The 15,931-nt window shown below is 40.3% G+C and overlaps 1 protein-coding gene across 1 annotated transcript in view; it reads left to right on the forward strand.

Annotated features, from left to right (window-relative positions):
• The window catches only part of rngtt (RNA guanylyltransferase and 5'-phosphatase), a 147,291-nt gene that overhangs the window by 121,553 nt on the left and 9,807 nt on the right, over positions 1–15,931 (forward strand). Inside the window, exon 14 of the mRNA XM_033648885.2 lies at positions 5,773–5,839. Coding sequence (XP_033504776.1) covers positions 5,773–5,839 — 67 coding nt within the window. The remainder of the gene's footprint in view (positions 1–5,772; positions 5,840–15,931) is intronic.

Genomic DNA, 15,931 nt, shown 5'->3' on the forward strand with positions numbered 1-15,931 from the left:
CATTCACTGCCCTGTCATCAGCCATGCAGAGAGAAGTCTGCACCCCAATTATTGTCCACAAAACAGGGTTACACGCCAAGATTTTAGAACAAAAAGAACAGGCTGACGTGAGAGTCTCTCTCATTGGAATATTTTTAAAAAGTGCGTTTTTGCATTGTCCTTGTTAGGCAAGAGCAGGAGTTTAGTGCTGCCGGAGTGCGCTGGAACGACTCTCTGACACGTTTTTTCCTTAAGTGAGGATTAGAATATATGCAGTTCACATAATCCAGTCGAAATTCAAAAAAATATAGTTTGTAAATGCTTGAAGATCTAATCGTCACTGAAGCATATTTCATCCAAGAGAGACAGAACAAATGGAATGGTCAAAGTTGTCATATTGAAAATTAAGGTGTGTTGATTGATGTCCACCTTAAAAGTTGCCAGTAGCTGCCGGCGGTCGGCAGTGAATTAAATTGGGGTTTATTGGTCTGTAGCTGCAAACTGTTAACTAGTAAAGATGACCAGGCAGCACACATCCTTTCATTTTATAGTTATATAGATAAACTTTATTCCAGACTCAAGTCCATATAAAATACATACAAAAACACAGACAATACAATATATAGTTATAGTTTACTAATGTGTGTAAAAGCATGGTGTGAACAGTGGTTACATACTGTAGTCCAAAATCGGCCACAGCTCACTCCTAAGCAAGAGTGACCGTTCTCCACTGACATCAATGGGCTGCAGCGTTTCTAGCTCCACCTTTTAGTGCTGGATCAGTGTGCTTGGTACCCCAACAAAGGCATGACAAAAAATGGGGGAGGTGAGGAACACTTCTATTGGTGCCATCCACAACTTTTTGCAATAGAAACACAAAAATAACTGTTCTAATGTGTCCTGAACTGAACCAGACTGGTTGGTGGACGTGAGGCTCCAGGCACTGACAAGCTCCAGGTCATTCTGGTCTTTGTGATTGAACTTTCTTTAAAAGATGTTTCAACTTGTGTTTAAAATGATCTCATTCATGATCCAGTTTGAAGGTTTGTGGGTATTGAGTTCCACATATTGATCCTTCAAACAGAAATAGAATTTACCAGACTGCCTCACCCTGTGCACTCAGCCTCAGGCCCATTGTTCCTACCTGAGACAAATACAGACTATACTTTCATTCTCTTAAAATGCAGGAACAGCTGGGCACAGCGGTTTATTGGGGACTGTTTCAGTTGCTAATTGATACACATTTAGAACACTACTGAGTATTAACATGACCACAGTGTGTGTGGCACTGACTCAAAATAAACTACAGTGCAGATGTTGGTGATAATGAAGTCATGTCATCGTGTGCAATGCAACGACTCATTGATGTGATTTGACGAAACTGGAGGTCTTTGTCACACAGGGACAGGTTATATCAGGCTCTGGCTGTACAGGTATTATTGTGGGATTTTTTTGACGCTTAAAGACACACACTCACCGGCCACTTTATTAGGTACACCAGTTGAAATGCTCGTTAATGCAAATAGCTAATTGGCCAATCACGTGGCAGCAACTCATTGCATTTAGGCATGTAGACATGGTGTAGACGACCTGCTGAAGTTCAAACCGAGCATCAGAATGGGTAAGAAAGGTGATTTAAGTGACTTTGAACATGGCATGGTTGTTGGTACCAGAGGGGCTGGTCTGAGTATTTCAGAAACTGCGAATCTACTGGGATTTTCACACACAACCATCTCTAGGGTTTACAGAGGATGGTCTGAAAAAGAGAAGATATCCAGTGAGCAGCAGTTCTCTGAGTGAAAATGCCTTGTTGATGCCAGAGGTCAGAGGAGAATGGTCAGACTGGTTCAAGATGATAGAAAGGCAACAGTAACTCAAATAACCACTCGTCACAACCAAGGTATGCAGAAGACCATCTCTGAACCAACAACACGTCGAGGCTGAGGCTACAGTTCACACAGGCTCACCAATACTGGACAATAGAAGATTGGAAAAACGTTGCCTGGTCTGATGAGTCTGGATTTCTGCTGCGACATTCAGATAGTAGGGTCAGAATTTGGTGTAAACAACATGAAAGCACGGATCCAACCTGCCTTGTATCAACGGTTCAGGCTGGTGGTGGTGTAATGGTGTGAGGGTATTTTCTTGGCACACTTTGGGCCCCTTAGTACCAACTGAGCATGGTTTAAACACCACAGCCTACCTGAGTATTGTTGCTGACCGTGTCCATCCCTTTATGACCACAGTGTACCCATCTTCTGATGGCTACTTCCAGCAGGATAACGCACCATGTCACAAAGCTCAAATCATCTCAAACTGGTTTCTTGAACATGACAATGAGTTCACTGTACTCCAATGGCCTCCACAGTCACCAGATCTCAGTCCAGTAGAGCACCTTTGGGATGTGGTCGAATGGGAGATTTGTATCAAATCTGCAGCAACTGTGTGATGCTATCATGTCAATATGGACCAAAATCTCTGAGGAATGTTTCCAGCACCTTGTTGAATCTATGCCACCAAGAATAAAGGCAGTTCTGAAGGCAAAAGGGGTCCACCCGGAATAAGCAAGGTGTACCTAATAAAGTGGCCAGTGAGTGTATATTACTATCTTGCCTCAGGTCATAAAAGTCTTTTATGTTTTACCTCTACCCTTAGCACAACATATTGCTTTGTTTCTGACCTTATAAAGTTTTATAAAGAATTTCTAAATCATTTGACATATTGTTCCAGCTGTTAAGTATTACAGGTCTGATTGCATGCTGTTTAAAATCTACCTTGACATTTAACAGCATCTTGATTGTTGAACAGAAATCTTGCCTTGTGTTGGAGTCTTGATTTCATGGGTGTTTTGTGTTGTTAAGGTCTCTTGTTTTAACATACTTTGTCTGACCCAAACTCAGGGAAACTGGTGTTGCATTGTAATTGAAGACAGCAGGACTTTTTTAGATACACACGGCCCTCAAACATTCAGGTTGTGAGTGGAACAGCTTGCAAACGACAACAGAGGAGTCTCATCTGTTTCCTCACCTGTTCCATTGCCTCGGGTAAAATCTCATTGATTTGTTTAGGAATGTGGAATTTTACACCCAACACCGAAGTCATAGGTATTAATACACAGGGTTCCTACGCAGTGTGTAAAACTATGACATTTTATTGTAGTAATTTGGTCACATGTATCTGTCTAAAATATAAAATTCAGAATTTCTAAAAAGAAAATGGTCTTACAAAGAGAGTGTTTGTCCTGGCGTTTGGAGCAGGCAGCCAGCGCAGCCAAATTGTTTACTGCTGTGAGAGTGCAGGGCAAGAAGTGCGACGTGCCACTGAATGTGTAACGGACAAAGCATCTACGCCTGTGTGTCACAGTCTGAAAAACAGCTCTGCCCCAAGTGCCTAGCTGAAATACATGGGGTACGGACGTGACACATTATGTAGGTGGGGCGGAGCGTTTTTTTTTAATATTATTTTTACCTGCTAGAATAAAAATAGACCACCAGTGTAGAAACAGCACTGAGCCACACAGTGCCTATGTTGTTAAGCGTGGCTTCCATTGTCAATGTAGCTGCTCCGTTATAATAGGCAAACCATTCTGCTCCTCCGCTCTTTTTTTTCATTAAAAACACACCAGACACCGAAATTATCACAGCAGAACCCAAGCATGGGGAAAGTTAGTGAGCAGCGTTCCACTGAAAATCGGCACACTTTGACCACTTCACCATCCAGTGTGAACACAGCTTTAGTTTAGTTACTCTTTGGTCAGAGAGGAACTTGTCTGGGTTTGGTGTTAGTTGATTTGTATGAGCTACAGTACTGAGCTACAATCTTTTGGCAGTTATTTAGCAACATACTAACAAACACTGAACAAAAATTCATTTCTCCAGCAGTTTTTTTCACAGGTTTAAGGGGTAATTTACGAGCATACGCTTACTGATCATCATTTGAAAAGCTCAACATCTCTCTAGTTTATGGTCACAAAAACTTAGCACTGCAAATAACGAATCTGAGACAACTAGGATTTGTACCCAGATTAATTTTAAACTGATCCACCTCACTGTTAAGAAGCAGAAAAATAGTTTAATTAAACTTGTGTCCTCTCACAGAGTTGGTATCTCTGTCAGAGAAAACTGATCTGAGTTCAGACTCTTTACTTACAGCACAGCTACACTCGCAGATAACTCAGCCTCCTACCTGCCTATCAAACAGCATCGAACCTTAAACCTTCCTGAGTCCCGACTGAGTGGAGTCCTACAGGGATCAGTTCTGAAGTCTGGCTACAGGTGGCTGCTAGCTCCACTGCCATTCAGCGGCTTACGAGCGGAGCTAACTGCTAACAGCCATCGCAACAGCTCCACCATCCACAGTCAGACACACACGGCTGACTATTCACTGCTGAATTACAGCTCACAGCTCGCACCAATGGCTGACGCTTCTTCAGAGTGAGTGTTTTTGATTGCTAGCGAAACATCCTGCCGCAGGCTATTTGCTAGTGTTTGCCAGCCTGTTGCTCCTGCGGCATTTGACGATAATTACAAGCACAGTCGTCTTGGTTTTCTCCACGTTTCGTTTCGTCAACGAAAATGAAACATAAATTTCATCTTATTTTTTATTATCAAAATCTATTTTTAGCTCGTCATGGTCTTGTTTTCGTCATGGAAAAAATGTCATCAACGAAATTAACACTGCTCCCATATTTTAAAGATTTAAGTAAAAGATCTTAGACTTCTTTTTGCACACAGATATAGATAGAAAGATATATTTCTCTCACATTTGGTGCACAAATTTGTTAAAATTCACTTAGCACTTCCCTTTTTACTAATGAATTCATCAACCAGCTAGGTGTGGCATATCAAGATGCTGATTAAACAGCATCATTACAACACAGGTGTTCCCTGGGCTGATTACAGTAAAAGGCCATTCTATATTTGTCTGTTGTGTGCATATAAAAAGTCTGAGATCTTTAACTTAAACTTAAAACCATTTATTTGCATAATAAACATCTAGGTCTGCACGTGACAGTGTCCACCACTGCATGGCTATTTGGCTCTCTTAATGTCTACTGCTGCTTCCTTCCTGCTTGTGCGAGCTATCATTACTTCAGAGGGGGGCCATGGTGGACGGGGAAATGGTCTCCGATTTCAGCTCATGTTCGAATCTCTGAATGAGGTGCTTCAGACGACGTATCCACACTGTTGTTTAGCTGTCAGTTTATCTCAATAGCCCCCCTTATTTCCTCTCTAAAAGTGGATAACTAATATGAAAGCAGCGCTGGTACACTCAGTGCTGACGGCCGACATAGTGTCTGGAAATAACAGCGGGGGCACAGAGGAGGTGTTTTTCGGTGGAGGGAGGTAAAGAGTGTGATTAAGACATCTGCTGGGCGTGATCTCTGGGATGAGACACAGATACTGCACAGACACATGTTCACAGCGCAGAGATATAAACCCCGAAATAGTCAGATTTAGCCATGCTGAGGGCTCACAGTCAGCTCACAGACGGAGATACAGTACTGTATAATGACCTTGTGTTCAGCGTCTATAAATGTCCCACAGATTTATTTTCTCCTTGGACTCTGAACGTGCCCATACTGTAGTTCTCCCTGTAAGTTTAGGAACATGAAGCTGTGCAGAAAGACAGAAGGGTTGAGAGAGGTGTAATCTCACATCCCTGCTGTTCTGTTACTAGCTGGAAAATGGAAGCGCTGTAGTGATTTTTTTTTTTCTCTTTTTATTGCACCGTCGTTACCACTCAGATACTCTTGTGTTGAGGGTGTTAACCATGATCTTTTTGTCTTTCTAGGCTGCTGCCACAGACTGTCGGCTTGCTCTACGTCGGCAACTATGACAGGCCCTTTGCAAAGATGAAGGTGAGAAAATAGACGTGTTGCTTTGTTAAATTTATCTTCATGCCAACAAGCCAAAGCCCCCTGTGCTCTTTCAGCTTCCCTTTAACATGGCACAAGATTTTAGGGTTTGTTAAAAGGGGCTGAGTTTTTTTTCCTGCCAAGAATAAAATGAAGGCATTAGGTTTAGAATAGTATCAGTTTCATTGCTCTTCTCTTTTTTGAAACAGGCTTATAGTAGGGACAGATCTTAATTATGAAATTTTTGTGTTTTATGTGTTTATTTTATCAAATTTTAGTGAAAACCTTTCCTGACGTTAATGCAGACTTAACACTAGGGCTGCCCCCAACTAAGAGATTTCCTAGTCGACCAATAGTTGTCATTTAGGGCCAACTAGTCACCTGCATGTTCACAATATTAATTCAATTATTAAATGATATATTTTGAGCGGGCAACACAATGGTTTGAGTTGAAGGTGTGAGAAAGAATAGTATCAGTAACATTGTTAACACTGTGCTACATTACAGAGAAATACAAAACCGTACTAATGAACCTTCATTAATATAGGCCGATATTTTATCTACAAGTGCACGTCACACACTGAGCGAGCCGCCTGTTAATGACGCTGTCGGCAAAGCAGTAATGATTGTGCTAAGTGGCTAATGGGCATGTAGCTACTTCCATGTTTCAGATGATACGTCATGTTTGTAGTCGACCAGTGAAGATGAGTTTACATATCACCTTGGGTTCATCCTTCACCTTCTCAAAATGATCCCACACTTTGGATTTCCCGCCCAACATGTTATTAACTAGCCTGTGGAATAACCGCAGGTACCAGCCCTGGAAATTAACCTGACTCCTGTCTGACTGCTGAGCGTGGCCACTTCCTGTGTCTGTCTTTTCAAATTAAATTCCCACATGGTCCAGTCATATAGAATTTGGTTTATTTTGACAAGATGCAGCTCCTAATAGAGTTTTAAAAAAAATTCCTGCGACTAAGCAACCAATGAAATCAACTAATGACCTTTCTGGTTGACTAAAGTTTGGTAAACTATTAGGTGACAGCCCTACTGAAACCTGGTTGCCATAGTTAACTGTTTTCTTGATACTATTAAGATAATACATGTGCAGTGCAACAACGTACTCACCACGCTGTTTCTCCAGGTAGGTCCAGAGAACTACTTTTATCATTTGCTAATTATTTTCAGTCGTTTCTACTTTGTTTATTTAATGTCTCAGAGACGCTCAAAATTTCCTGCACATTCATTTTGGTGAATATGTCTCTGCTTTTGAACTGATGCAAAGCTAGCTACTATGAACCTTTCACTAAACATACATAGATACAACAGTGTGTTTGTTTCTAATTGTTTACACTGGGTGACCGTTTTTTAAACTGCCCAAATATTTTCAGTCTCATTGCTTATTTTCTTAGCTTAAAAGAACAAATCATCATCAATTAATTCATTAATCTAAAACTAAGGCTTTAATTGGTATTGAAATGTCTTAAATCTGTCTTACAAATGCTAAGACAGGGGAAGTAGGATTTTATCTAAAGTTTTTTTCCTTACATTGCATTGTAAAATCTACAAATAATTGGTAACATCAGTTTTTTAAAAATAATTGACCGAATGCCTCTCGTTATAACGTCAGGCAAATCAGAATAGCAGAACCAACAGCGCTTAAATCTAGTTTGTGGCAGGATGCTCAGAACAGAGCAGAGCTAGTTGTCACTGTTCCCCGGACGATGTGGGGAAGTGCAGATTCAACGAAAACTGGCAATTTAACCAAGACTTTGCAGCATGGCTGAAACCGGTAATGCACACGAGGCCCGTTGTTTTTTATGGAAAAAGTTTATCAGTGTGGGCCCAATGGGAATTAAGGCAGATGATCCCACATGCAGAGTAAGAAGCATAAAATCTCTATGTTTATCCAAGCTCTTTTCTACCCTTGTCTGTAACACAGGACAATAAAGTCGTGTTTTATATTACAATTAACATCTGGGCGAAACTGTCCCTAACCTTCGATAATTGATGTTGGTTTATGTTTTTGTTTTCTTCAATTAGTTGTTGTAAAATTGGTCTCTGAATTTAATTCTGAATGGCAATACAAAAGTCTTCAAAACTCAGAAATCTAACTTGCCTTAAGCTGGAGGAACCCTGGAGAAAGCTTACAGTGGTAATATCCAGACGCAGTGAGTTCCACAGTTTAGGGGCATTAAAACAGAAGTCACTCTCACCGGTACTTTTATGGGACACATAAGGAACATTTAAAAGAAAAGCAGTGGAGGACCTTAGTGATCTGGCTGGAACATTGAATTAAAGAAAATCTCTGACATATGGAGGAACAAGGTCATTTTAAGCTTTATAAACAAGTGAAAACAACTTTAAAATCAGCTCTAACAAATACAGGGAGCCACTGCAGAGGGGTCATGTGATCATTTTTCCTGTTTTAGTAAAGTCTCGCTGCAGGTTTCTTAACTAGCTGTAGTTTTTCAGGTAATCTAGTAAAATGCTCTACTTCAGGTGGGACAGAGACATTTCCACTTAACACAATGACATTGATGTTAATGATTTCCTTGTTGCATGTTGTCTTTGTAAAAACACTCCATTGTAGTACATGGGATCACACATCATCAGACCTTTGACATGCAATGACATCGCCTCAGTCAAGTGTACTCCACAATAACAAGCATCTCATCTCCATTATGGGAGAACAGGCTGTAGGGGAACATGATAGAGTTATTACATTTGTTCTGTTATTTATATTTTGATGAAAATCACTAATGCTAATACACGATATGGAAATTTGCCACTGTGACTAAATGACTCTTATGTGTGTGTGTGAGCCTTCCAATAGTCACAGTCACGCTTTGGAAACAGAGAACATGTGTGTCTCTTCTCCCTCCGGTATTGTCACTGCTGTGCCAGATTCCCATGTATCAGCCCTGGGCTCTGTGACTGAACAAGGTAGTGTCTCTGTTTGCTGCTCCGTCTCTGAGCACCACTCAGGGAGACAGAGCTGCAGCCCCAGGGTCATCTTCTCTTGGCTTTCATGTTGCTATTTTTGTTATGAAATGTCTTTTACAGTCAGTCCAAGTGTGAATATGCTAAAAAATGGTGATTTCCTGCCAGAGCAGGACTTGAGGTGTGTTTGTTTGCAGCCTGCAGTGCACCACTACAGTGCAGTGTTGATATTCATTGCCTCTCTCATGGGCATTTTAGTGATGTCAGTGTGACGATTAGATGTAATGTGGGGCCCATCCAGTTTCCAGCACATTTGAATGCACCGGGCTGCTGGGGGAGAAATAAATTCAACTTTTCTGTAATTACAAAAATGTCGTAATCGTCATGAAAACCTGTTTTATTGGCTCAATTCTTCCAGTTTAGCTGCTGTTGGTACCTACAGGGGAATCACTAAAATGAATTTTGGAAGGGAGCTTTCATGATGATTTATCAGCACAGCCTTTCCAAAAGAGGAAATATTGTGAAAGAGCAGACCAAATGAGAACTATAACACTGCATGTTCAGGAGTTTAATTATGAAAAGCACTGCAGTACCTGATGTACTGTATGTAGATTCACACTTCCACTACATATTATATTTGCACTGTATCTCCTTAGATTTATTGCTACTTTCTTCATAGGAAAACAAATGACGTAGTCACAGAAATTCAGCCAGTCCTGCAGCTTTTTTTGCTTGTTTATCACTTGTAATTATGTTGCAACTGACTCCATTGTAGCATTGCATTTACATGTTCATACATAGATCCGTTAAATCATGCGTAGTCCTTACCTTACAGCAAGTTATGGCTCAGGTTTTATTTTTGTGTCTCCCTCTTTTATTTCAGTCATTATTACTGACCTATTTGACCTACTGTGCTTGCCATAGTCTCAAACAAATAGTTTAGCATTTCAAGAAATTAGCATATTCTCTTTCCTGCCTCAAGTTACCTTGAGAAAGGCTGTCATGTCTGTACAGTAAACATGGAGCTGGAACCAGCAGCCAGTTAGCTTAGCTTAGCATAAAGACTGGAAGCAGGGGGGAACAGTTAGTCTGGCTCTGTGTGAAGGTAACAACATTTAATTTTCATTTCATTTTATTTACACAAGGATTAAAAGTAACATTGGGTGTTCAAGTTAAAACTGGCCTGACTCGGTTAAAACTGGGTTTCAGCAAATTCCTGTTATGCAACAAAAACACATTACAGTACAAAATAAAAACATAGGCAGCTACATAGACAACGCAGTGGAGTGGAAGACTTAACTGGAGTGAGTAAAATGGGATATGACATTTAAATCAGTGGTTGCAGGTATGTCCTTCCATCAGATATTGTGTGTGTGAAATGTGTAACAGAGGTTGTTGCTCTAATGTAGTGTGGGAATCACCTACCAGCACCTATAAAGCTCACGAATTGACATCTTATATCTGTTTGTTTAATCCTCTCCCACACTGCGTCCAAATTACATACTAACATGCTATTCAGTATGCTATAACAGTATGTGAGACTTTTTAGTATATTTGAAATCTAACTAAGAAACTATTAGCACATTAATTAATTGTATACTGTTTCTAGTGAAATATTTCAATATGCAAACACTGGACACTACACCAGCATAAATATCCCACAATGCAGTTTGGTTGTGATGACAATGTTCATGATAACAGGCTGTGATCAAGACAGCTCTGTGATGTCAGTAAGTAAATAAATACCTCCCTAGAGGTGAATGACTTTGGTTGTGAGTCTGTATTTACATATATGTATAGCTTTTTCCCTAGATATATTTTCCTTTTATATTATCCTCACTATATTGTTGATTATGGTTTTTTGGTCTTTGTGTTGTGATGGCCTGAGTCCCATTCGGAGTTGTGTATGTGGAGTGACTTAAAAATGGGTGTTATTGCCATGGTTTTGCCCTATGATGTACCATAAGCTTTATTGCTGACATGTTTTTGGATAGACTGATTTTTATTCAGTGTTTATATTGTTTAGCTGTTGCCCAAAATGATCATCATTGATTTTGCGAGGCACCTTCTAATAGGCTGTTTTAGCTCCAAATAAAGTGGTAGCTAATCAAATATTAATCACGATCACAATTAAATGAACATGATCAACTGTGATATTGATGTTTAAAATGCATGCACCGCTCATAGAAAACTCTGCTTGGTATAAAATTAAGCGCTCCCTAATCTAACAGCAGCCTCCATTTTTGAAGAGCTGTAATGCTGCTGCGAGCACACCCTGCAGCAGCAGCCTGTGAAAAACTTTGCTGAGTGTTAAAGCAGCAGACGGGCAAACAAAAATGATCCCCTCCATCAACCATCATCATCTGTTGCCCAGACAGAGGAGAGAACAAATCATATGCAAAGAGTGCATGAGGCATGTGTCTGTGCCACAAAGCAACACATACAAACAGCAGTACGATGAACGCATGACAACCAAGAAGAATAATGTCACTAATGTCACCTCGCTGAATCTCTTGTCTTTGCTCAGTGTTAACTCAGACATCCATGACAAAGACGCTGCAGCGCATCATTGTACCATGACTATTGTTAAAAAGAAAAAAAAATTATAGCGGCAGATACATATCCATAGGAGATGCAATGAATTCAGGTGAAGAAGAAGTTTCTTTTAAGTCTCATCATGATGCAAAGACCTGTTATTTAGCAGGAACGTAGCACAAGGTGAATAAATGAGTGAATGACTTTATTTCGAGCAAAACAAAAAATAAAACATACTTAACATTAACAAACACGCTCGAAAAGGAATAGGAGGAAGTGTACACTAATCCTACCCCCTTTTCAGTATTCATGTCTCATTCAAAAAAGAAATTTTCAACAACTGTCCCAAACTTATTTACAGCCATTAATATAAATAAACAACAGTCTTAGATAGTAACTATACTAAGCCCAGATAAATGAGTAAACCAACCCATCAGCATCACCCCTCTTTGTCTGCATACCTCCTAAATATGCTCTGTCTGTACATCTTTTTAAAGTGCTCTATAGTTGTGCTTCTCTTTTACTCCTCATATAACCTGTTACATAAATCCACATCACAACCTGAAATACACACATGTTTAAAGGTTGCACAAACACAATGTTTTTTTTAGATTTAATTGAATTATATCTCTCCCGACCATTCTAAATCTTCTTCAGAGCATAAAATAGTGGTATCATCCCCAAATATCACACATTTTAATGTTTTTGAAACTTGACATGAGTCATTAATATATAAAAGAAACAATTTTGGTCCCAGTACTAACCCCTGGGGTACACCACAAGTTATTTTAAAACATATTGATTTATATTCACCCATTTGAAAACTTTTTAACAAATTCCGTGCTATTCCCCTGATGCCTAATTTGTCCAATTCTTTCTGTTAATATGAAATTGAAAACAGTACTCTGTTGATTTAATTTTGGGTAAAAAGTTTTGGTACACCTTTATTTATATTTATTTTGTTGCAAGAATTTGTACATTAGCAAGGATTTAGCACAACATTAGGAGTGAAAGCAGTGCTCTGTTTTGAAATCTGGCAGTGCAATATAAAAAATTATTTGTTTCTAAAAACAGAAATAACTGTCACCTCAAAACTGACCAAAATAATCGTGATTGTAATTTTGGCCATAACCATGGAGCCTTCCCTATAATTAGACATGTCCTCCCTTTTGGGAATCTCAGCAGCTACTTGTTGAGCACAGTGTTATTCAAACAGTAGAGTTGATGGCTGAAGCTACAGAAATAAAACCCGAGTTGTGATAAACAACTTTTTACTGCTCTTCAGTTCTGGTATCATTATTTGAGTTCTGTGGGGTTTGCTAAAGCCTGGTTAGAAGTAATCGCTATTGATTTCCTCATTTAGGTTTAGTTTCACTGCTTCATGGAGTCAGCTCCCTGCGCAGAACTATATGTGGCCTGTGAGCACAGCTCATTAATCATAAATAATTTGAATGGAGCCTGACAGATGTAGTCACCAGAGACGGAGATAAGAGCAGCTCTCTGTCAAAGACCAGCCGCTTTGATGAAGCTGTGAGAGTTTGGCAGCGTGCTCTCCACCTGCTGAGTGCTGAAATCCCTTTGACTGTTTCCTACCATCGATGATTTCCCCAATTTGTACGACTCTGTGTGCATCATTAAGTGAGAGTGAGAACAAGTATTTCTCTGTTTAATCAACAGCAACATTTTCGGATTGAGCTGCAACTAAAGTATCTCAATAATTTAAATTTTTCTGTTCATATTTATGATCTTTGTTGCCCACAGCTTTTTGTAAATTACACGAGATGTGGGCTTGTGAACCATGAATACTGTCATGAATACTGTGAGTAACTGAACGCGCCTCCCACTGAAAACACTTAATCACGCTGCACAACAAAACAAGCTAATCAATTAAAAGTTTGGGAGGTAAAAACACAATTCTCTGGGTAGTTATTTTCTTTATAACTACTGATTTGATACTATACACTGGTTTTATGCCTACTTGCCTCAGTTGAACGTTATTAGCTTTTTTTCCTCCTCTGAAATCTCCTCAGATGGTATGTGACAACTTGAACTTGTGGGATAATGATTGGTATTGTATAGATTCACCAGAGACCCGAGGTTGACATCATATAATGAGTTCACGTGGAGTCGCTGAGTCTCCCATGCAAGACCACATATGGCTGTAATTGGCCCCAGTAATTACGTTGTCGCTAATAGAACATGTGAGGGGAATATTTTAGCTGTGCAGTTCACACAGTTTGCTGAGTCAGTCAGCTGAGTTGTGTATATTTTACGAGGAGCTGATATTAATGTACAGAAGACACATAATGTATTGTGTTTGAAAGCATATTAAAGATTGAACATTAGTTTTCGACACCGTCCATCAGCCATGTCGTTCCCTCTGGGGGACTGTTTGTTCATGTTCCTGCTTTTGCATCTTATATCCTCTCCCCCACTTATATATTCTTTCATTCACTTTCTCGTTATTAAAATGGACCCGAGCGCTGCCTTGTCGCAGACCTGCGGGCCGGTTCCGATTAAGTCTGGAATGAAACAAAGGCAGGGTCATTCGGAGAGCAATGTAGGGGAAAACAAAGCAGTTATTCGAGGAAATTACAAACTTTGAATCTTTTCTCATCCATGTCGCCATCTCTACGAAATTCCTGTAATAAACTGTAACACAGTGTACCAGTACGACAGTCCCTGCAGAGCCTAGTATTTGATAAAGAAGCAGGTTGCCCGTCTGTGTGTGCAGACTAGTAAAAGGTCATATACCTCCAGTCATCCGTAGCTGTTTGCTTTGGTCCCAGTTTCTGCTTTGCTGCATGATTCAGAATTGATGCTGTATTTGTTTAGTGTTTCCCAGGGATGAAAACTCTTGGTCCTCTTGTCTCTGACTGCATTTAGAATGTTAAATCATATGCTGATTCAAGGAATTGACTTAAGGTTTTTAAGGACATGACCCCGTGCCTTCAGGAAATTGCGCGGCTGCTTATTTGCTTTCTTTCTGAGCCTTAGATAGGACGATCAATACCACTTTCATATCTGTACACTAATTGTGGAGTTATAGACCCAGGAGCTAACAAGTGCAAGCAGGAGGACACGGGTATCTGGGCTTTCTCCAAAGTTGATAATTACATAATAATAATTAAAAAAAAAAAAACAATTGGGCCAGAAGGGAATTTGAGGTGAGTGAACTTTGTAACAGTTCAGCAGTCATAATGCAACTGCCTAAAGACCACAGTGCTTTTTTATTTTTACATTTCTGTTAGTGTACAAATTAAGCAAAGGAGACATATCATGTTAATTAGCGAACTTAAAGGCCTTTACACACCGGGGCACACTTGATTTTCCAGTCCATTTACATCCCAACCCTCACCAGAGCTTTGGGTAGTGACTGAAAAATGAGATTGTGGATACAGTAGATTATAAATGATGAATGTAGCTATCGTGACATCACCCATAGGTTTGTGCCCTGCCATTCTGAACCCTCTGCATTTTGGCCGTCGCTATCTTGGTTTTTTTGGAGCCAGAATTGACCATATTTGGATGAGAGGCTGGAGCTGTGGAGGAGTGAGGGGTGGATCTGACTAAGAATCCAAGGACACTATCAGCAGACAGCCTGTCACTCACAGTGGCCCCGCCTTAAATATGTATTACTTTGGGCCTTGATAAAGTGTAAACAGGTGAATTATAAAAAGTTCACCCCCTGTACAACTGACAGTAATGCTGAAGTTACAGTGTAGCTGTAGAAACCAGGCTGTAATTGTGTCTATTTCTGCTGTGAAGCTGGGCATTTTACCATGGCGCTTTACGAGAATTGGAGCCAGCCTCAGGTGTCCATTCAATGAAATGCAGTTTTTGGCATTTCTGTATCAGATTCATTTTTCAGGAGGTTGCCGCTTGACGGATACAAGCTGCTGAAATAAGTTTCTTCCATATAGTTGCTGGGCTCAGCCTTAGAGATAGGTTGAGGTGATTTGGGCATCTGATCAGGATGCCTCCTGAGCGCCTCCTGTTAGAGTTTAGGAGAGCCCAAAGGTCAACCAAGAACACATTGGAGGGATTATATATCTCATCTATTCTAGGAATGCCTCAAGATCCCCTAGGAGGAGCACTGCTTGTCTGGAGTACTCTGCTCAGCCTGCTGCGCAGGGCAGTAATACACTAAATATTAAGTCACTCATCATAGATCACAGATTTTTCTATTTCTTATGTCCTCATATATTTATCCAAACAAGCCACCACTACAGGTATGGGCCACACAAAGGTTCCACACAAGTTGCTGGCAAAATTCCCTGAAACATGAAAGTGTAATGACCAAGCCTCCAACAACAGTGTCAAGTTTACATAGTGGCCAAATGAGGAATTACAACTTCTGGGTCTGTCAAGTGATTCCATTGGACTTTTTTCAATAGACTTAGACTCTGGAAAGACATCTGTAAATCAGTGGGCACTTTTGGCAGTGTGCACTCCATCCCTCGTGGAGGATCCTGTGCTCTGTCCCACCAGCTTGTCTCCAGTGGGCTTGCTCTGCGGGCCCCACAGTGCAGAAGATCCAGGCAATTTCATGCTGTGGAAATTGAGCTTTTTTGGCTCCATGCACCACTGAGCAAATTTCACAAGAATGAACAGAGC

Source organism: Epinephelus lanceolatus, chromosome 13, assembly GCF_041903045.1.
Source record: "Epinephelus lanceolatus isolate andai-2023 chromosome 13, ASM4190304v1, whole genome shotgun sequence".
In the NCBI taxonomy this organism is placed as follows: Eukaryota; Metazoa; Chordata; class Actinopteri; order Perciformes; family Serranidae; genus Epinephelus; species Epinephelus lanceolatus.